This window comes from Sceloporus occidentalis, unplaced genomic scaffold (genome assembly GCF_023333645.1).
Source record: "Sceloporus occidentalis isolate IW3139 unplaced genomic scaffold, rSceOcc1.0.p SCAF_135, whole genome shotgun sequence".
Lineage (NCBI taxonomy): Eukaryota > Metazoa > Chordata > Lepidosauria > Squamata > Phrynosomatidae > Sceloporus > Sceloporus occidentalis.
The window spans coordinates 1,746,186-1,769,879 of record NW_028317115.1 but is presented as its reverse complement, the minus strand read 5'-3'; the positions used below and the strand labels follow the sequence as shown (position 1 = coordinate 1,769,879).

Sequence of the window (23,694 nt, the reverse complement as noted above, 5' to 3'; positions counted from 1 at the left end):
TTATTTTATACTGAGTATTGGTCCCACATTTTCTTTTAGAAACCGAATATGAAGGTAGATAAGAACCATTTGGCTCATCTAGTCTGCCCATTTTTCCCTGATATAAAGACAGCCCATACTGACGTAGGCCTTGGTCTGGTATTGTTTGAGAATAGCTTTATGCCTATTCCATGCATATTCAAATTCCCTTACTTATTAGCCTCTACTATAACTTACTTCTGCTGGAAGTCTGTTCCACCTATCAACCACCCTCTCAACAAAAAGTTTGCCATTTGTGAAGAGCAGTTAAGTCCAGTAAACCTAGCTTAAATTACATTGGCTCCATATTGCAGTAGGTATACGACTTGTTTGTATTCTTACCTTTCCTTCCAAGTTTAGTTGCTGCATTTCTTGATCACTGTTGCCAATGCCAATAAATGCACATGGCTGAGACTCTTGCTCCGAGCAGCCGTCTCTCTCCATCTGTTCTTTCTTTTTCTTCCATCCACTGCCCATAAGATAAACACATGGAGGAGGACAAAAAAACCTGGAATACAGAAATTTACACAATGATCACAATTATTAAGTTGACCTTTAACAGAAAAGTCCCTTTAAGGATTAAAATCTAGCTGTAACTCGAATGCCTCATGTAACCAATAAGCACTCCAGCCAACATTTTAAGGGGAAATATGGTAAAAAAAAAAAAAAGAAGAAGCCCATAGTTTGTGTCACGTATTTGTAGTGTTCTACCTTCATTTTCACACTGAAAACTGAAGATTTTTTTGATTCGGAAATGAAATATTTTGATTCCCTTCCACCTTCTGGATCCAGACGCAATTTTGCATTGCAGGACCACCACCAGCAACAGTAGAGCTACTTTAATGAATATGCACATCCAGCAGTATGCAATAGGAATTATTTTTTCCCACAATTGTACCATTTTTGATGAATTAATCCCTCAGAATAAGGTGATAATGCCGCAGTAGTAGTAGTAGGGCACTGGGAAGACACTGGCAGGTAGACACACTAAGCCCCACAGTACAGGACACTAAAAGTTCCTTAATATTTTTCCAAATGAGAAAAATATTTAAAGAACGGTTCCCTCCGAGGAATGAAATTGAGCTGCAGCAGAAGACACAGGGCAGGCATTGCCAGACATATACATTCAGACCAAATTTCCCCCAATATTAGAATCCCTTCCTCATATTTGACAATAAAACAAGAATTGATCCTCAGAGTAAGGAAGGACATTGAGTCACAGAGGCAGGACAGACATTGGCAGACAGACTCATCCAGCCAATATTTTACCACTACTATAGCCAGGAGGTCCACTAGTACTGCTGCATGCAGTCTGTTCTATTCCTGACTCCAGGCAAGAGGGGTTCAGCCTACTTGGGACCGGCATGCCAAGGTTCATCGGACTACTTTTACACACGTCTGCTGCCACGGCCTCCACTCAACCCACAAAAACAGGTTTCACTCTCTGACATTTCCAAATCCGTTGTAGTCGCTGGAAAAGCTGGGGGGGGGGGGAATGTCACCGGCCCTTGCTAATTTCCCACCAGTATTATCCGATTCATTATTTGTGTTGCCCAAAACGAAGACTTAAACCCAATTCCGGAACAATATTTGAAGAACACGTTGAGTGCATTGCGTAGTCCCGGTCCTGCCTAATTTCTCACCAATAGAAATGTACTGTTTTGTTACTGCTTTGCTGGTAGTATAAGTGTATTAATATGGCGCAACTAAATCAGACAATTGAAAAAAAACAGCCCCAAAATAAACAAATCAATAATTACAGGGGGGGGGGGCTTCTGTTGCAGCCCCAGTAAACCAATAAAATATAACTATAGTCGCACAGCTTCTGGAAACCACCCCAGTAAATTTTCTGCACTACATGAAACTTGTATGGAAGATGACCCTCTATCTCAAATACAACGCTATTACTGCCAACTGTCATCATCCTAACTCCCATCGGTCTCTGGCTGCTACCAGGAAGTTAATATAGTGCCAACACACGTATATATGTCTATGCCGGTCTCTTCCGCCAATAGGTAAAAAAGGGTTATTGGACCCATCAAAGAGACAGGCCTCCTCCCAATTTTTTGCCTACTTCTAGCCATCGGGCATTTATATTTACCCTCCTACTTTACCTCAATGAGCATCAAGGGTAAGGGTGCCAAAATGTGGCAAACAAATCAACAAACGAAATTTGAGATTGTCATTTTTTTTCATGTTTATTTCTTCCTCATTATCGGAGATTCATACAACACGAAATTGGAAAATTTTGTTAAAAATTACGTTTTTAGTGACTACATCATTACACAAGGATGACCACTAGGTGGTGATGTAGCTTGAAATATATAATCACACACAATTTCTAGAATGGTTTCAAAATTACAGGCACCAGCTTGTTGTAACTAAAATTGACATACACACATCTTTTTGTATCTATTAGTAAGACAAAGTTAAAAAACAAACAAAAAAAAACAAAACACCTCTATGTTAAAATAGTAGATTTGTTTAATAAAGTTTTATATGTATACAAAGACCTTGATTCCTTATACTGGCTGAGGTGAAAAAAAAATAGAATGGCCAGTCTTAAAAGGACAATCCATCATATTTTAGCCGCGTGTCCCCTTTAACCCCTTCGTGACAAAGGCTGATTTTACTTTTTGTACCCTTCGTGACAATGGCCGTTTTAACATTTCTGTGCTGCTCGTGTTTAGCTGTAATTTTCTTCTTTCCCGTTTACTGAACCCACACACATTAGATATTGTTTTTTTCAGGACAAGAAGGGCTTTGCTTTCTTTAGATGACATTGTTATGATTGTATCATATTATTTACTATTAAAAAAAGTATAAAATATGGTGAAAAATTTAGACAAAAAAATGACTAACTTTTAGTTGAAAAATCTTTTACTCATCTATAAAAGGTAATGAAAAAACCTGCTTAATAGATTCTACTATTTGTCCTGAGTTTAGAAATACCCAATGTTTTTATGTTTTTTTTCTACACATTATGGGGCAATAAGTACAGGTAGCGTTTTGCTATTTCAAAGCCATTTTTTCCAAATCTGGTAATTCTTCCCCCTATGTGCCATTTCGGGTATCTTTGAAGCCGGCCAATGCAATTTACATATATTTTTGAAAACTAGACAGCCCAGGGTATTCCAAATGCTAGTATTTTAACCCTTTCCAAGCACTAATTCTACCATCAGCTTTTGTCAAACTTTGTGGTAGTAATTTTTTTTGCATTTGTTTTTTCACACACATTTTACTTTAGGTATGAATAAACAGGTTCTGGTATATGTCACTATCATTAAACACCCCAATATGTGTTTAGCAACATCTCCTGAGTACAGCAATACCTCACATGAATGATTTTGCCTGGCTGTTTGGGGGCAAAAGGGCCACATTTGGGGCATGCGCATTTTTCAATGTTGAACTTTGGCATTTGGGGATCCACTGCCCATGCCCTATTTGGTACATCTTTGAGCCGGGCCATTTCAGTGTGCCCAACAAAACCATATAGTTTTGAAAACTAGACACCCCAGGGTATTTTAAATGCTGGTATTTTAACTCTTTGCATGCACACATTTTACCACCAGAATTTTTTCAAAGTTTGCAGTAGTATTCATTTGTGTGTATTTTATGTTATGTATGAATTTACAGCTCCTGGTATATGCCGCTGTCACACGACACCCCAATATGTGTTCAGCAACATCTCCTGGGTACAGTGATACCCCACATGCATGGGTTTGTCATTTTTTGTGGGAAACTAAAAGGCCACATTTGGTACGTGTGCTTTTTTCTAGTTGGAAATTAGATGTGTGGCCATCCTTCCCCCCTGTGTTAATTGGGACGTTGTTGAACCCGGCCAATTCAATTTACCCCATCAAATCATACTTTTTTTTTTTTTTTTAAAGTAGACACCCCATGGGCATTTAATATGCCAGTATTTTAACTCTTTCCATGTGAGAATTGTATTAAGCTAATGTGCTAATTTTAGGACTTGCTCACAAAAATATATTTTTTATATATATATATTTTATTTTTTTTTGCCTTTTTTAAAACACTTAACATTTTTTTTCAACTTGAAGGTTCCCTTGATAGTGACATCAGTGGGAAATTATTTTTACATTTTACTGGTTTTTTTCTAATTATTATTAATTTAATTTTTTAATTTATTTTTACTAATCACACTGTGATTAGAAAGCTGGGATCCATTGACTTGCATGGTTATATGCAGTACGGTCCTGACACGTCATTTGTCGTAAACGACTTGTTTTTCCGTGACGTGCCCGGACCGGCAATTGTCATCAAGGGGTTAAATGTTCATGTCTGTTTTGCAAATGCAGGAGGAATTCAACGGGTTCCCACCAAATGCACTTGCCCCTTTCTGCATCCTCTATCTAAATGCAAAGCAGAAGATGCATTCGGCCAAATACATCCTCACGCATACTCCGCTCTCGCTCAGATGAACGTTGGGTGTGGGGGGTCCAGCTGCGCGTATACATGGAAATTCCTCCCATAGATCTTAGTGGCAATGGAAGGATGGCACCCGCTGCTGCAGCAAGCAGGCTCCTCTGTCAGGTAGGCGCTTATTTTGTAAATGCACTTGAAGATACAGGGATAAAGGGATTGGACTGTCCCTTTACTCCTCTTTCTAATGAAATTCTACGGCGTAAGGCTCCATATTACATTTATTTATAGAGCGGCAGCAGATTCCGTAGTTCCATTACAAAAGTGGGAGGGTAAAAATAAACAACAACATTAAAATTGACAACACATGTTAAAACATAGCAGTAGAGAATGAGGGATCTGTTTTTGCAAGTTTACAAACTATGCATTAGATAAGCAGGACTAAACTATAGAACTGTATACAGCGCTGTATTTAACCCCTTAAGGTCCAGGCTGTGTTTCTCTTTGTGGTCTACGCTGTTAACAATTTAGCGGCGTCATTTTTTTCTCTCTCTTTTAGTGAACCCACACAAGTTATGTGTGGACTTTCATTAGATTATTTCGGTTATATCTTACAAAAAAATTAAAAATAAGACTTATTTGGAAAATCTTTTACTCGTCTACAAAAGCTAATAAAAAAACCTGTTAAATAGATCCTTCTTTTTGTCTTGAGTTTAGAAATAGCCAATGTTTTTATGGGTTTTTTTCCCTTGCTTTTTTCAAAGTTATAGTTACAAGCTGCGTTTAAAAAAAATCTTGTAACAATGTCCCATGTCCTATTTGGGACATCTATCAAGTTGGCCAATACAATTTACCCCAGCAAACCATATATATTTTCGAAAACTAGAGACCACAATATTTTAAATGCTGGTATTTTCTTTCGATGCACTAATTCTACCACCAGCCTTTGACAACTTTTGTGGTAATTTGTTTTGTGTTTTTCCACACATATTGTATTTTAGGTATGAATTTATGGCTCCTGATATGTGTTTGGGGGTTAAAAGGGCACCTTTGGGAGTTTTGTTTTTAATTTTAGAACATGGCCCATTCAACTTACTTCCCGAAACCATACTGAAATCGCATGTGTATTTAATATGCTAGTATTTCCTGCCATTTTTGGGAAGACACTTGCACATTTAAAAAAAAAAAGTTTTTTTTTTGTTAATTTTGCATTTTGTTGAACTTTTTTTTTTTTCACATTAGTATTAGCAAGTAAGGCTCCATTGACATGGCATGGTTGGATGCACTACCTGTATTCAACCTGCTGGGGAAGCTCGGTGTTCTCAGGAGGGTCAGGACCCTCTTGGGAACGAGTTTGTTTTTTCGTGGGCGCTGCCATCTTGTGAGAGGCAACATGCCCCAGTTTGTTCTGTAGTGGATTTTTGGTGTTGCTGAATACAGCGACAAAGGTCTCTTTCAAAGTTCACTTAGTGTTATGACATAGCAGGCACTTCATTTTATGTTTTCGTGATCACTTATTGAAGGTAAAGAGTTAATCAAAACATAATTCCCCCCTTAACCTAATAACTGGTTGTGCCACCCTTGGCAGCAAAAACTGCAATCAAATGTTTGCGATAACTGGCCATCAGGCGCCACCAAGAGGTGTTTTTGGCAAACTCGAGCCGACCCGCCTGTCTGTTCCTTTTGGTCAGCAGTGGTTTTCGCCTCGCAACTCTCCCACGGGTGGTATTGTTACACAGTCTCTTTCTTATTGTGGAATCACAGACACTGACAAACTAGTTCTTTACATGTTAGTTTGGGTTGGACAGAAAAGTATATGTCAGACGAGTGTCCCTTTCAGTTAGCAAAGCTTCAGTTAACAAGGAAACACCTTTATTACCATGCATTAAAATACTCCAAACATATGATATATACTCTCGGTGGCCACTTTTCTAAATGTATTTGATGTGAAAACCTCAAGCACACTATAATGTAGATATTATTTGGTAGGATGTGGTATGTAAAGTCATTATACAGCTTTGCAAAGCACTAAGCCTTTTCGCACCTTGAGGTCTCTTATGAGGCAGGTGTCAGACCGGTGCAAACAGTGGATTATTTGTTAGAGTAGAGAAATTAGGGAAATTTGGCTATTGATAAAACCTGTCCCATTGTCACAATGTTTCTGTTCTCAGTTTTCCCCTTAAAACAGCACTTTTTAACATTTAAGCAAAAACATACCACCAACGTTTGTTTAAATAATCTTCTTTGTAGTGCATTAAAGAAAGTTGTCATTTTTTAAGTGGTTTTCTTTTCTAGCTAAATATTGTGGCCCTAGGGCCTCCTCATAAGCCTGCGAAATGTTTCTATGGTTAATACGAATTGCACTGCTTTTTATAAAAGGTGGTTTAGTGGTGAAACAGGGATCAGCAATGCACATACAGTTTGCATCATTGATCCTGGAAACAAAGAAACAAAAAAACACATTAATAGAGACCTAGATTTCCTGAAAGTCACCTCGCCGATGAAACCATGTATTACTAAAAGCCAGCTCTTCTTACCAGCGAAAAGATTGCAGCTTCCTTGTCTGACCAGTGCAAAGGAAGGGCACGGGTTTACAGATTAATATTAACATGTTATGTTATATGAAAGCAGAAATAGATTTGAAAGCCCCCTCAATATATGATAGTCTTTTAAAATACTGCATCCATTAAATTTTCAATATTTATTGGCATTTCCGCCTAAAACATTTGCATTTTAATTGCATAAGGGCAAGCAAATGACTTATCAAACACTTACTTATACAAAAATTCTAGAAAGTAAACAGCAAGAGTAAAATGTGGGCTTAGCAGATCAAGTTACAAGCTCCTGAATATATCTGTATAAACAAGATCATCAATACCTGGCAATGCTTAAAGGGACAGTCTATGGAAGAATGCGTATTAAATTACTCTGTGAGTAACCTTAACCTTGTGTGAGTACTTTAATATATCAATTCCTCCAAAACTAAAAATAAAGGACTTGCCTGACACAAGCTTTATAGCCATGCTGCAAAATCTTCATTCCTCTACAATCTGCTTGAAGCTGTCAGTGGCAGGTAAGTATTTCCCTTGACATCAATGGGAGCATTTCCCTGTCACTGGTTGACAGCTTCAAGCAGCCAAATCAGTAGCAGGAGAGTGCTCCCATCAATGGGAAGACCTTACACATACACACCGTTGTGTGCAGGGATCTGTTTAGACAACGCTTAGCAGAGCCAATGCTGGAACTGCCTGGAGGTGAGTAGTTCACATGCAGGGAGATGCATTCCAATACAGACTATGTACAAAATATACATTGTTGGCATCATGTAATATGAATGTGGATAAAGTCCAATACTGCCATTGGTATAGTGTCAGCCATTGGTTGAATTACACATTATGCAAGGTCAGCTTAGTCCCTTTTTGCTGGAAAAAACTTGCCAGATTGTGCTTTTCCTATCGGACAGTGAAGCCATATATAAGAACTCTCACTTAAGTAAATAAACCCTACTGAAGGAGAAATACTTGACATCCGTTTAAAGAGAAAGTACCGCTAATTTTTCTTTGCTATTTATAGATGTGTATGTTCTTCTTTGAGCATTTTATTTTTCTGTTTGTTTATGGATAACTTTAGAAGAAAGTGTTCCTGCCACCATGCTATGTGCGACAATTGAAATAGCCAAAGAGGAAAAATGTTTTATTTGATGTGGGTAAAGGTGTAGAGGGGGGCAGGGATTTTTTTTTTCATGCGACCTGCTGGCAGCTATTGGAGTCTGTAAGTTGAAAAGTGTTATTTATGCAATTTGTAAATCGTTTACATCTTTTATTTTCTAGTCTTTACATAAAACAGTGTGAGTTTCAGGACCACAGAAAGGGGACAAGCTATCTTATGCATTCAAATATAATATTTGTAGACTTAATTTTTTTTTTTTTTTTTTTTTTTTAACACACATGGCTGAACTTGTATCAAACAGCTACACAAATATGATGGGAATTTGGTGCCTCAATTGACAAATACATGCTTTGACATAATATACCAATACATTGAAACATAGGTTACTACTGTACATGTATTAAAGTAATTGTATTCAATTCTTTGTAGATTTCTTGCTTTTGAACTCTGTTTCACCTATCAGTCATGCTCTGCTGATTGTATTGCTTTACATTAGACTTGTGATTAACCCACGTGAATACAAATAAATATCGACAAAATGGGGCGGGGGTAACATACCTTTTTTCATTTCCATAGGATTTCTGTGCAACTTTAGCATGAAGAATAAGTACAGTCTGATCTCCCCTCTCTTTTAGATAATTCCGCATTGCTTCCCTAAAAAGTACAGACAGATTGTGAAAGGTGCTTTTTAATGTATACAGAGTGGAAGTTAGATTTGCAGTTGGAGAACTCAAAAATGACCTAATTTTATTTTCAAGTGTCATTTCAGCCTTCTTTCTTGTTTAAAGGGACAGTTTAGTGCCCCTGACAATCCTACTACAGAATAATGAACATTAACATGCAAAATCTCTGTTCCTCTGAAATTTCGAGCTATTAATGGGCTGCTTAAATAGCCCGTTTTAACTTTGAATTTTGACATGTTGAAAATTCTTCCCTATGTCCTATTTGGGACATCTTTGAAGCCGGCCAAATACATTTTACCCAACAAATATAAATATAAATGTTTGACAACAAGACACATCAGAGCATTTCAAATGCTCATATTTTAACTCTTCCCATGCACTAATTCTACTACTAGCTGCTGTCAAAGTTTTTGGTAGTATCCCCCCCCCCACACACACACACACACACACACATTGTAGATTTACATACACAGGTGTGAATGTACTGTTCTTAGTATATGTCAGTGTCAAATACACCCCCCCCCCAATATGTGTTCAAGAGCATCTTCTGAGTACCGCGATACAACCGATAACCCATGCATAGATTAGTTGCGCTGTCTGGGTGCTAAAAGGCCACATTTGGGAGTTGTGTATTTTTAAGGATATCTTTGAACACAGCCTATTTGATTTACCCCATAGAATCACACTTTTAAAAATGTTCCCCTAATGGTGACATCAGTGGGGAATTATTTTTACATGTTACTACACAATTTTAGGGGCTAGACTTTTAAGGACACAAATTCCATCTTGTGTCTCAGGATAGCTATGTGTTTAGTCCATATAAGAAAAAACACTAATGTGAATATGGACAGCCTTTTGAATATTTTGGTCTATGCATTAGAAAAAGAAAAATAAGTAATCCCAGACACCACAGATGTATCGGTTTACTTAACTTTCTTTTGCCAGTAAATGCTGTGTAATGTTTGCATTTCTGAGAAGAGAATTTAAATCTCCGCCAAATCTAAAATCATTATTACAACCAACTGGTCCTGGCTCCTTAAGGAGAGCTTGCTGGTCGTCCTTTGCGGTTACTAGGCTGGATGTGGCAAAGACGTTTCTTCCCTTGAGCTTTTAATGGCAATCTTGTAGCTAAGGGACTAATCTTGCCTTAAAGTGATGACAAAATAATGGGAATTTAAGACAAAAGCTATACCAGCTTTGCTAAAACTTTTGTTTTTTAAGAAAGCTGTCACAATTCTGCAGAAGATAAAGATTTACACGACTACCCACTAAGAACCATAAGGGCAATGGACACCGACTGAACAGAAAGTTACAATGCATGACAAGAGACAAACACCTTTGGACATGCTGATGCACCCTTTAGGTCTGAGACAAGATACCTCTCACTGCATACAGATATTGTATAAAGTCTTTCCAAATAGTTAAAAGTAATCATATAATACGTGTTAAATGCCTATTTGGTGAGGTATATTGTCAAGGTATCGCACATTATTATTTGTCATAATATTTAATACCACTGCATTTTCCACAAACGCAATGTTCCAGCTATGGAGCATTACACAGCTTTGTTTCAGCAGCCCAGAACACAATAATATTCTGAAAAGCATGTGTTGTGTGCTGGACATGCGTGTCATTGTATTCTTATTCCACAAATCATTGCTGAGGTTTACACACTACCGTCCTATGCTGCTGAACCTTCTGCAGAGGGCATCGCTGCATCGGTTCTTAGAAGAGGTTTGTGTTTCACTGAGGTTCACTAAAGGTCTCACTTTATTCCATCACCTGTGGTAAAAATACCCATCTCTGGCTTGCAGTGATTGCTGAGCATTCAAGGTTTTGCCCTCTTCATGCAAAACGCGCAAGGACAACAGACAAGTCGACTTTGTAGTCACAGAGTAAATCACGGAGGCGTAATATTCCCCCCCCCCCACAAACACAAAAAAGGCACACCGATTGCATCAATGTGCAGAAGTAACAATGCGTGCACCTCTTTAACCAACACAGATTATATTGCTGCAAGGTATGCATTCTTGCGAAAATCTACATTACTATACAAGTCACATATATGATATAGAGGAATTAGCATAACTAACAGATGAGAACATGGAGCTATAGATCTGTTTAATAAAATGGTGCCAACTGTGGGCAAAATACTGTCCAGGCTTTTGTTTAAAGTAAATGTGCAGAAACCACGTGTTGTTCTTAGATGCCGCCACCGCACAAGGTGGCAAATGCTGCCGGTGAGATAGGAAACAGTTTAACCGAGGCTTACCTCGTGAGACGTTTGGGTTGAGGCCGCTCCCCAAACTTCCTGCAAAAAACAAAAAAATAATATATATGAAACAAAAATACATTACGCATCTGGTATTTACATTTATTGGAAACACGGAAAGAGCAAATATATAGGTATTTATCAAGAATATGTTAACGAGGAGAACACCAGAGTGAAGAAACCCTACGGTTGTGTTAAAAACATTACAGTGCCGACGAGTTTGCTTCGATGTGGTTCTACGCCGCTTTACCATAATACTCCAACACATGAAAACTATATAGCAGAAATACTGAAGTGTGCTTGGGCACTGAGTGTTTCGAGAGGAGGCTAGTCTACCAAAGTGTCATTTTATTTTAATTCACGTTTAAGTACATTTTGTATGGACTCCAATGCATTTTACGGCATGCAAATTGCAGCTGCGTTTTCATTTTTTTAGTTAGAAAATTGGACTACTGTCGCATTTTAGTCCTCCCCTGGCTTTAGCTACTAAAATCAGTATGTAAGCTTTGTGGACATGCACTGCAGCTCATTAAAGTAACTCAAAGAGCAGCCAACCACAAGCACGCCAACTGGATTGTTCAGATAGCATTTGATTGACAGCTGCTACAGCCATTGATTAGAAAGGGAGCTTTACTGAGCATGTGCAAGAAGCATTGTGCCTTCAGTAAAGTAAGCCAGAGATGGATGAACTTATATGCATGCAGCAAAATGTTACGGGGTCCATGCGAAAGGCACTCCAATATGCATTTAACATAAAAACAGATGTGCTTGTTTATTTTTTTTATTACAACCACATAAATATAATAAATAATGTAGCCATACTGTTCCCCGAGACCAGTGACCAGGTTTGAGATCACCGACGGTAAGATGCCAAATATCCTTCAGGACATCCATGGAGCTACCCTGAAGACGTGACCATGAAATGATTTAAGGTGCGAATCTCTACATCAGAGCATAACAGGCAGACTAGGCATGCCGAACGGGTCGCCTCTCATATTCTGTGTTTCTATGAGTCCCAGTTAAGGGAGTCTGGGGCAAAATTTGCAATTTTTAAAGGGAGCAAAACTAGTTTACCTTGCCCAGAGTACTTTTGATTGTTGGGAAGCTAAAAAGATTTAGATCAATTAAAAATGGATCCATCACATACTTTAAATGAAAAAAGTTTCTGTTTTGTTTTAGAAACACACAGTATGATGAGCGAACCGGTTTAGCGTAGAACGGCCAGTAAATATTAAATTCATTAGATACAGCAAAGCACAAGGTAAAAATTGTGAAAATCATAAAATTACAGCTATCAAAGGTCTACTACAGGTAAAAACGCAGGAGCGGCAGACACAGCCCACTTAGGAAGTCTGACGATCTGTGCTTGTCCTCAACGCCGCTTCTCAAGTGTGAGTGTGGCAAGTCAAGGACTCCAAGTAGAAGACGGTTTTAATTACAAAGGAGTTCCATCGTTACATAAAATACATCTCTCCACCAACCACCATTTTAATGATATCATCTATAACAAAGGTGGCCTTCAAACGCGCTGAGCTGCCAAATCAGTGGCCTAAAGTGACTAATGTTCCTCTTGTAGCAACTTAATGGTTGTGATGGGGCCCATTTACCAAAACTGTTGAACACCGCGGTGATACGTGGAGAGCGGGCCCAGGGCACAGATGCTGCAGAGCTACACAAAAAGAGTGCAGCTAGTATGCTGGATTAATAATAACTCCGTGTAATGAAAACCAGAGCAACGTACCGTCTCCAAGGACTGACGTACCATTCTCATGTATCATTCCTAAACTTTCCTCACTAAACACAATCTTTAGAGTTAAGTGTGCGAATTAAGTGGACAGCTTTGTGTTTAAAAGGGACAGTCCAGTGATCACATTAGAAAAGAGTAGCCGTGTTACTGAGAAAAAGACCCATTATAACCCAAGTAAAAAATATACTAGATATATATATCAGAAAAGAACAAGAAAAAATAAACTGGGATATGATCAATAAGGGACAAAACACCAAAAACAGAAAATATACACTTATTATCATGTTATTGCTTTGAAAAGTTTTCTTCCAGGATAAGCCGTGTCTTCTTAAATGTCAGTCCAATACATATATATCATAAAAAAACAAAAACCATAGTGCTCTCGCGCTTTAGGGAACGACACGATGAGCTACATTGTAGCTTTAGGGTTCTGTGGTGCCCCCTTGCCAATGCAGAATCCCCCCATACACATTTAGCACCCCCTGCACAATATGCAGAAAATTCCGCTGAAGACACCTCGATGCACGCAACGCACTTACCGACCTGTAGGTTATTCGCTTTGAATGCAATGCCCTCAGTAATAGGGGATACTTTGCAAAACTTTGAATGTACATTTGTTACAATGATTTTTCCAGCATCTTTGGTATTTTGTGACAAGTATCTGTTGTATTTTCATATTCGAATACATTAACACAAAGGAGAATATGAAAATGCCAAGGTCAAACTGTGTGACCCGTGAACGCCGCCCATTCAAGTCGAGACCCCCAAGTATAGTCGCTCATTATCTAGTCAGAACGGAGGCATTTAAACTTTTGTCAACATGAACCGCTTTACAAAGAACGACAGAAAAATGGAGCTAGGAAGGGGCAAAGTATATAGCCTCAAATCACACAAAGAAAGCAACTTTAATGAAAGCAACAAGCATTCATTTGTAATTTGCTTGTATATACAGTAAAAAACCAAAAACCTTTACGTTCAAATAGAAGGAAGCAGGCTGAACGTCATAAAGCAGAACAATTTGTGGACAAAACATATCTAAGAAAAACTTGTTTGTAGCCGGAAATTCTGTTCACACACAAACGGGTGGGATGGTTTTACTAAATCCACAATGCCCGAAAAACGTACCACTTACCAAGGAGGTCTCCACACCTCAGCCACACGCTTTAGTTTCTCCATGAAACCCCAAGGCCTAAACAGGATGTGGATTCAACTTTATCTGACACCATCACACCATCGCTCATTTGGTGCCCCCCCCCCCCGGCAGTGCAGATTATAAATTTAATATAATCTGCACCGCCGTAAATACTTTGTGTTTGGGTTTGGCTTTTTTTGCCAAGAAAAACACACGGAATAACGAAACATACTGAATAGTCTTTAAATGGTACGTTGTGCTACTAAGCATCTCGGAAGCTTATCTGAGGAACACAGAACTACTTTTGTAACCCCGTAACGGGGCTTCTTTGTAGAAAAGAAAGGAAAGCTTTTTAAAGGGATTTTATCTGCTTACTATACACAGAGTCAGTGGGTCGGGGTCACATATGCTGTTCTTACCCCATCAAAAAATATTTTGAGATCCTACAGAAAACCAACCTTATTAAATAGCTTGCCAGCCATCTGCATCCCACAGACATCTCCTCATTAGTAACGGGACAACTGCTATCCTAAAGCATCCCTCTAAAGCATCTATCCATTCAGGCAATTATTTACTATAAAAGTTCACACAAAAGAAAGTTGTAGCACGATCATTATCAGTGAAATAAATAATCAAAAAAACCTCAGCACGGAAAGCTTCATCTGAAGGACAAATGCATGTTAAATGTACAAAACCAAGAGATCACCATTTTTTCCATTTCGGTGAAAAAAGTGAAACAAAAATGTAAATACTAGAACTTTCCCCTTTTAGGACACTTCTGTAAGGCTCCAGTAGATACCGAATACTCTGTATGAAACACATTGTATGAATGTGTTGGCAAGAGTTACATGAAGATGTACCTACCTGTAGCCATGTATTAATAAGCAATGGAGCCTCCAATCCATTACCACCAGCTGGCAGTCCTACCTACAACTGAGTGTGACGGTCAGATTTCAAACGATGTTCAGCGCCACTTGATTAAGAGAAGATCTAACCACAAATTGTAGGTGGAAGCATTTCCTTTTTACCAAGAACCAAGGCTAACATACACACACACACACACACACACACACACGCACACACACTGCAGAAAAGCGGAGAACTAGAGACTTGGAAAGAGATGAAAGGTTGTGGCTCCATATCCGGCAAGAGCTAATGCACTTTTGTAGTTGGAGGTTCAGGTAGGGGGAACACCTTATCAGCACTTTTTATGTGAATTTATGACCAAACTATAGTTATTGGGTAAAGCCTACAGAGGTTTCTACACACGTCACCATAGCTCACAGGGTGCCAGAACACAGACACACTTTCACCCAACAAGAATTACACCTCTTTAAGAGACTAAGGTGTTACAGTTTGTGATAATGAGGAAAACCAAATTTACTTAAGTATCAGTTTGGTTGCTTGAAGATGAGCCAGGCTGCCCGCCCCCCCCATGACAAATAAGGGGTTCCCAACTGAGTGCTCATAACACTTCATACAGATTCACACCTATTTCCACATATTACTTCTGTTCCTGGAGTCCTTAACATTTTGGCCCTCTAGGTGGATTTAGTCCATATGCTCATTCTGGGAAGACATGCACGCCGGTGTCTCCACGTACCACTGCACACGGGATGCTTTGTAATAGCATATGTTCGGGATAGCCTTATGCTTACCCCATGCAAAATTATATTACCTTGTTGTATTAGCCTTTACCACTTCGATTGGGAAGCTTTACCACTTACATGTCACCCCCTCACAGAAGTCAAATTTCCTTGCATCGCAACACAATAAGCATCAATACATTTTGGATTTTTTTTCTTCTACGGGGTTTGAAAGGTGTACACAGTACGGCAGAGCACCCACAGCTCTGGGATTTTCACATTTAAAGAAAAAAATCCTTTCAGCCCACAGTTAAGTGGAAGTGGTATACCTGATATCACTAATTCTTTATGGTTCCTCCTACAGTCTGATAAACGGAGTCAGGGTACCCACAGAGCAGGTTTCGTGCTCCTTTACTGTAAAGCAGCGTATGGTGCTGCTTAAAAGCCAACCAGCGTCCATGAAGGTATTTAGGGCCAAAACTACCAAGGCAAAACTGGACTGAAATGCGACAATTAATCATAGAAACTGAGGGACCATTTATGTTGCCTGTTCCAGATTTCCTGACTCTAAATGACTCAAACTAACCCTGGAGTTTACAAATTGCATTACACTTAGGAAACGAGGTCAGTGTCCCACAGAGCTTACAGTCTATTTCATACCAATTGTACCCCAATCAAAATATCTGTACACTGTACTTACAGTACTTATTGTATCCCATCTTATTATACCATTAAGTATACAGCACTAAGTAAATCACAATAAATAAAAAGCGTGTGTGTGTACGTATATTTATGTATACGTATAAAAGAACACATAACAGTCATAATGCAGATGACACCCTAATCCATTTTTCTGCTCCTTACCTTTCCCCCTCTCGTCTAACTCGCCTCACTGTATCAGGAATTGCATCATGGATGACGTCCTGTTACCGAAAGCTCAACATCTCTAAAACCGAACTCATGGTAATCCCGCCATCTCCTCTGTCCACTTTTCCTGACATCTCAATTACCGCACATCCAGTCCCTCACCGAATCTGCCCTTTCCTCACACAAGAAACCACCAAGTTACTAATCCACTCCCTTCTGATATCCCGCCCGGATTATTGCAACTCCCTACTAACTGGTCTCCCCCTCTCCCGCCTTTCACCGCTTCAATTCATCCTCAACATTGCAGCCAGATAAATTTTTCTCTGCCACCGTTCCTCATCTGCTGCCCCAATATGCCAATCACTTAATTGGCTTCCCATGCACTCCAGAATCAAATTTAAAATTCTGACCTTGACATATAGAGCCCTCAACAACTCTGCACCCCCTTACATATCTATCATTCTATCCAAATATACCCCTACCCGCCTGCTTCGCTCCTCTCATGACCTGCGGCTTTCTTCTACTGTTACCTCTTCCCACTCCCGTATTCAGGACTTCACCCACGCCACTCCCCTCCTGTGGAATTCCCTTCCCCGTTCCCTCAGACTTTCTGCCTCGTACACAGCTTTCAAAACCTCTCTGAAAACCCACCTGTTCAGGGAAGCGTACAACATTCCTTCCCATTACTCCCAACCATCATAATCAAGCCATCTAAACAATCAACAGCTTCAACACATCATCGGAACCAGATAAACTCATCCCCATCCAAACAGTCCTCTTCTATTGTCTCACTCCCCCCTCAACCACCGACTAGATTGTAAGCTCGCAGGAGCAGGGCCCTCCTCTCCTTTGCACCAGTTTGTTATCGTATGCGTTTCTAAATTGTTCTTCTGACTGTAACAGCGCTGCGGAATCTGCCGGCGCTTTATAAATAAAACAGTTTAACCTCGATGTTGCTTGTCTGCAGGATGATTTAGACAGAGTAGGGGACTGGGCAGGCAAGTGAAAACTGAAGTTCAATATGCTAATATTTAAGATATTGGCGTATAAAAATGGGGTATTAACCTCTTCAGTCCCCTATGGACAAACAGGTACACCCTATAAAAAGCATTCAATAAAGCCCTTTAGGACGTACACGTATGTCCTGACATTGTTCCAGCTGCAGGGAAATCTTCTGGCCGACACACTGGAGATCTAGTTGTCTTGACAGCCTGGACTCCACCCTGTCAGATCACGCGTTATTACTAAAGTCAACCGGAAAGGTCATCGGAGGACAGGTTATCCCCTGCAGGGTCTGTCTAGACCCTGCTGGGATATCCGATCACTCCCCTTACTGGCCGATCACACGCATTGCTATCTCCAAGGCAAGTCTATGACGACTTGCTTGGTGATCAGTGTGATACAGGGGGATCTCAGGGAAGACAGTGAGGAATAATGTCTCTCCATCTTCCCACAAGTGGAAAAAGTAAAATAAAATTTAGACTAATAAAAGAAAATATTTAATAATCACTAATGAATACAAAATCAACAAAGAGCCAAGTGATGTCATCGTTACATCACTGGCACGATAACATGCTGGAGAGGTCCCTAGAGGGATCTCTATAGACATTGCACCTATACATGTAAGAACTATAACCCTTCTTTCACTACTCTCAAACCTATTAAGCCAATACTGGCCCCCTAGATCATAAAAAACGTATGTGGGGTATTGTCTAACCAGGGCATGTTTCCAAATATAAATATGGTCATTGTGCAACAGGGGCACTTAAAGTGTATAAGAAATTCTAAGAAAATTGTTTTGTTTTTTTTGGTTTTTTTTTACATACTAGGACAATTAATTTTTCCATGTTACTATGGTTTCAAATAAAAACCCTATTTTATTTATTCTGAAAAAAGGGATGTGTAATTTTATGTGGTTACATCAAATACGGAAAAGTGGAGTCTCAATGAAACCCACATATGGTATAAATAGCAAAATAGCTCAGGGACTTAAGGTGCCAAAAAGCCTATGGGGCTGAAGGGGTTAATTTACTGGAGGATAATAATCATACCTCTTTGGTGAGACCTCACCTTGAATATGCGGTGCAATTCTGGGCACCTGTCTTTAAAAAAAGGACATTATGGAACTAGAAAAGCTGCAAGGAAGGGCTGGAAAACTAATAAGGGGATTGGAAGATTTTAGTTATGAAAGAATAAAAAAATTGCACCTACATACGCCAGAAAAAAAAAAAGGCGTCTAAGAGGGGAGATTATAACATTGTATAAATATGCGCAGGGCCAATTGTATAAAGAACAAAAGGTCATCATCCTCTGATACTGGAAGAGCAGAGACAAGAAGGGAAGGGATTCTTTACAGAACGGGCAATAAAGGTATGGCATTCACTGCAGAGGTGGTGCTATCAGATACAGTGGATGTGCTGAAAAAAAAAAAAAGGAAAAAGGTCTGGATATTTTTTTTTTCTTGGAAAAGCATACAGGGCTATAAATGATAGATTATTTTAGATCTTCATGATTCAAGGAGAAATCGGATTGCCTTTTGGATTCTAGGAGGATTTTATTTCCTTAAGTAGCAACATCCAAAAAAATATCTCAATTGGTATTTTTGCCTTCTTTTGGATCAAAAGCAGGAAGGATAGGTGGGAGGTTTGAACGAGATGGACTATGTTGTTAATGCATAGTACAATCAGTGTGCACTGCACCAACTAGTACCTGCGTGTGTCATTTAATCCTGATCTCTATGAATCGCTCATCTTTCCAGGGGACAAAAGGGCTGGTAGTAGAGGGTGGCTCCAAAAATTGTGTTTGAAACTTAAAACCCTGTTTTTCCCTACACGTTCAGAATTTTTTTATTTTTTTTTGTGTGTACACCATAGTGCAGGGGCGTCCAAGTTTTTTCTGCAGTGGGCCACTTCATCAGAATTGTATACGTGCGCGGGCCGCACTCATTTTTCACTGAGAGAAAATATGGCCTTTAATTAGATATGCAGATTAAAATAAAGTAAATGACACAAAACCTTTACTTTTCCTCTCACTGATTTCTGGGCCTAGAAAGTTTTGTGACTACAAATTCAGGATTCTGGATAAGTAAAAATAAAATAGTTCTATTTATTTTAGCGATGCACTAAAATGAAAATTCTGGACCAAAACCGAAAATTCAGGGTTCACTTAGCCGAAACTGAAAATGACCCCCAAACACACTTTTAATAAAAGTAAGTTACACACCAAAATTGTACAAAAAATTATATATTATGATTGTTAACAGCAATCTCAGGCATACCCAGATTCCAGCATGTACTGGTTGGCTGGGCATTGTATTTTTTGTCCAATTTTAGCGTGTAACCACACTTTTATTAAAAGTAACACACCACAATTGGACAAAAAAAAACACAATATGACTTGGCATGATAGGAGTGTGATTGCTAACAGCAAACACGCTCTTTTTATACCCAGGCAACCAGTAAATGCTGGAACCTAGGCATGATGGGACTGTGATTGCCGTTTGCAGATTGCTGTTAGCAGTTAGCAATCACACTCCTATCATCCCAAGTCAGCCAGTACATGCTGGTACAGGGTGGCTGTAAGTGCAGACCACATACTGCTGGCAGCATCAATATACAAGGGAGGCAGCTAGCTATGTTTCGGCATGTACTGGCTGACTTGGCATGATAGGAGTGTGATTGCTAACAGCAAACACACTTTTTATACCCAGGCAACCAGTAAATGCTGGAACCTAGGCATGATGGGACTGTGATTGCTGTTAGCAATCACACTCCTATCATCCCAAGTCAGCCAGTACATGCTGATACAGGGTGGCTGTAAGTGCAGACCCCATACTGCTGGCAGCCTCAATACACAAGGGGGGGCAGCTAGCCAGGTTTCAGCATGTACTGGCTGACTTGGCATGATAGGAGTGTGATTGCTAACAGCAAACACACTTTTTATACCCAGGCAACCAGTAAATGCTGGAACCTAGGCATGATGGGACTGTGATTGCTGTTAGCTGTTAGCAATCACACTCCTATCATCCCAAGTCAGCCAGTACATGCTGATACAGGGTGGCTGTAAGTGCAGACCCCATACTGCTAGCAGCATCAATACACAAGGGGGCAGCTAGCCAGGTTTCAGCATGTACTGGCTGACTTGGCATGATAGGAGTGGGATTGTTAACAGCAATCACAGTCCCATCATGCCTAGGTGCCAGCACTTACACATCCATGCTATCACACACACACAAATTCCTTCATTCACAGATTCATTCCCTCAATCAGGCATACTCATTCAAACACCCTCCCCCACCCCCTTACCTGCACTACAGCTCTCTCAATGCCGATCACAGACTTCAGCAGGGGGCGCGGCCTCCCTCGTTCTCCCCACAGAGGAGGCAGGACTGGAGCAGAGAATAGCCCCTCCCACAAGTAAGCAGCAGGGCTCTTGTGATCCTGGCTGCCGATCTCACGCGGGCCGCACCTCGAGGTCCCGCGGGCCGCATTTGGCCCGCGGGCCGCATGTTGGACGCCCCTGCCATAGTGTCACACAGACCTAGAAGGAACACTAATGGGTAAACAGACATTCTCCTCCTTATGTAAACGGGCATAACACAGAACCCATCAGCCGTTTGAAATTGCTGGGTGGTGCGTGAGTGTAAAATTTTACATGACGTTTTCCCAAGAATGTACAGTATCTCACAAAAGTGAGTGCACCGCTCAAATCTTTGTAAATATATTATATCTTTTCATGTGACAACACTGAAGAAATTACACTCTGCCATTAATGTCTAAACCTTGGCAACAATTAGCCATTTTCCCTCCCCTGTGTCATGTGACTCGTTAGTGTTACAGGATCTCAGGTGTGAATGGGGAGCAGTTGTGTTAAATTTGGTGTTATTGCTCTCACACTCTCTCATACTGGTCACTGGAAGTTCAACATGGCACCTCATGGCAAAGAACTCTCTGAGGATCTGAAAAAAAGAATTGCTGCTCTACATAAAGATGGCCTAGGCTATGAAACTGAGCTACAGCACGGTGGGCAAGACCAAAGAGGGGTTTCACAGGACAAGTTCCACTCAGAACAGGCCTCCATGGTCAACCAAAGAAGTTAAGTTCATGTGCTCAGCGTCATATCCAGATGTTGTCTTTGGGAAATAGATGTATGAGTGCTGCCAGCATTGCTGCAAAGGTTGAAGGGGGGGTCAGACGGTCAGTGCTCAGACCAAACGCCGCACACTGCATCAAATTGGTCTGCATGGCTGTCTTCCCAGAAGGAAGCCTCTTCTAAAGATGATGCACAAGAAAATACCCACAAACAAAACAGTTTGCTGAAGAAAAGCAGACTAAGGACATGGATTACTGGAACCATGTCCTGTGGTCCGATGAGACCAAGATAAACTTATTTGGTTCAGATGGTGTCAAGCGTGTGTGGTGGCAACCAGGTGAGGAGTACAAAGACAAGTGTGTCTTGCCTACAGTCAAGCATGGTGGTAGGAGTGCCATGGTCTGGGCCTGCATGAGTGCTGCAGGCACTAGGGAGCTATAGTTCATTGAGGGGAACCATGAATGCCAACATGTACTGTGACATACTGAAGCAGAGCATGACCCCTCCCTTCGGAGACTGGGCCGCAGGGCAGTATTCCAAGATAACGACCCCAAACACACCTCCAAGACGACCACTCCAAGACGACCACTCCAAGACGACCACTCCAAGACGACCACTCCAAGACGAAGCTGAGGGTAAAGGTGATGGACTGGCCAAGCATGTCTCCAGACCTAAACCCTATTGAGCATCTGTGGTGCATCCTCAAACGGAAGGTGGGGGAGCACAAGGTCTCTGACATCCACCAGCTCCCTGATGCGGTCATGGAGGAGGAGTGGAAGAGGACTCCAGTGGCGACCTGTGAAGCTCTGGAGAACTCCATGCCCAAGAGGGTTAAGGCAGTGCTGGACAATAATGGTGGCCACACAAAATATTGACACTTTGGGCCCAACTTGGACATTTCTACTTATGGGTGTGCTCACTTTTGTTGCCAAGGCTTTTTCATTAATGGCTGTGTGTTGTTATTTTTAAGGGAACAGCAGATTTATACTGTTATACAGGCTGTACATGCACTACTTTACATTGTAGCAGAGTGTCATTTCTTCAATGTTGTCACATGAAAAGATAATAAAATATTTACAAAAATGTGAGGGGTGTACTCACTTTTATGAGATACTGTATGTACTCACAAATCCACTCAGAAACGATGTTCTTTAATACTACACTACCACATATACATTATAAGGGGTAGGGAGAAATAAAAACTTTACGGGATTCATTTTTCAAATCCGAAGGGCCAGCGTTTTTATATTCAGGTCTAAAATAAGGTTTTGCAGGTCCGTGGAAGCAAAGATGTGAAGAGCGAAATATTTCTAGTGCATTTACTGGCTGAGGAGTAACTCCTGGGAATAGAAAAGCATGTCATGCATCAGCTGACCAGACATTCCTTTACTTCCTGACTTAATTCCCAAACCTTCTTTAAAGGTGCAGTTCCACTATCAGTGTCTGGTTCTGTATATGTAAAATACCTGAACTACCTGATTGATAACTTCCGGGAATTCAAATGTACCGAGAACAGTTTCTAATGCTTAGTTTAGTTGTATTCTGCAGAGTAGGGAACACTACCGTTGTACTAATCGTTTTCAACAAAGGCAACAGTAGAAAAAAATAGTTAAAAGAGACTGTTCAGTGTCCAAAGTGGCCTCCTCAACAAAAAATGCATACTAAAGTACCATGTAAATACTGCGATATGCACTTAACTTGCATGGAAAAAATAATATACATGTATATGTTGTGGGCAGACAGAGCAAGTAAATAAGAACACAAAATACTCAGGATAATACCTTATGCTTATCACAGGTTACCAAAGCAGGGTTGGGTCATTTTATATATGATTAAGAAGCCAGGTATATTTAGAAACCAGGGGTTTTTTTAGTAGCAACTAAGAATTATGTTCAATAAGATCAAAAGAAAATAGCACACAATGTCAACTTTTAGGAACCATCTGTTGCTGCAGGGCTGGGCAAGTCCCAGATGTGTGTGAAATATCTAATATACTTTCAACTTTACTTTGAAAACACACATTTAAGCTGTGTATGGTACGTTACTGTAGGATATCACTCAAAGGCACGTTCTACAACAGTAAGAATGTATTAACTACCCCTTAATCAATCAGGGCCAATATACATTTTACCCATGTCCCCTTACCGAATATTTCTTTAAAACAAAAGAACGTTGTCTATTAGTGTGTGTGTGTGTGTGGGGGGGGGTTAGTATGCACGAAGAGTCAGATTTAAAAGCCTGGT

The 23,694-nt window shown here is 40.1% G+C and overlaps 1 protein-coding gene across 2 annotated transcripts in view; it reads right to left on the bottom strand.

Moving 5' to 3' along the window:
• Window positions 1-23,694, bottom strand: part of LOC149281337 (suppressor of hairless protein homolog) — a 46,091-nt gene that overhangs the window by 5,552 nt on the left and 16,845 nt on the right. The window contains exons 2-4 of one of the 2 annotated variants that reach the window (XM_089499415.1): window positions 11,029-11,067; window positions 8,632-8,727; window positions 361-526 (exon numbers count right to left, since the gene is read on the bottom strand). In XM_089499415.1, coding sequence (XP_089355541.1) covers window positions 361-526; window positions 8,632-8,727; window positions 11,029-11,067 — 301 coding nt within the window. Of the gene's footprint in view, window positions 1-360; window positions 527-8,631; window positions 8,728-11,028; window positions 11,068-23,694 lie in introns of those variants that run through there. The other variant, XM_089499416.1, reaches the window with a different exon arrangement.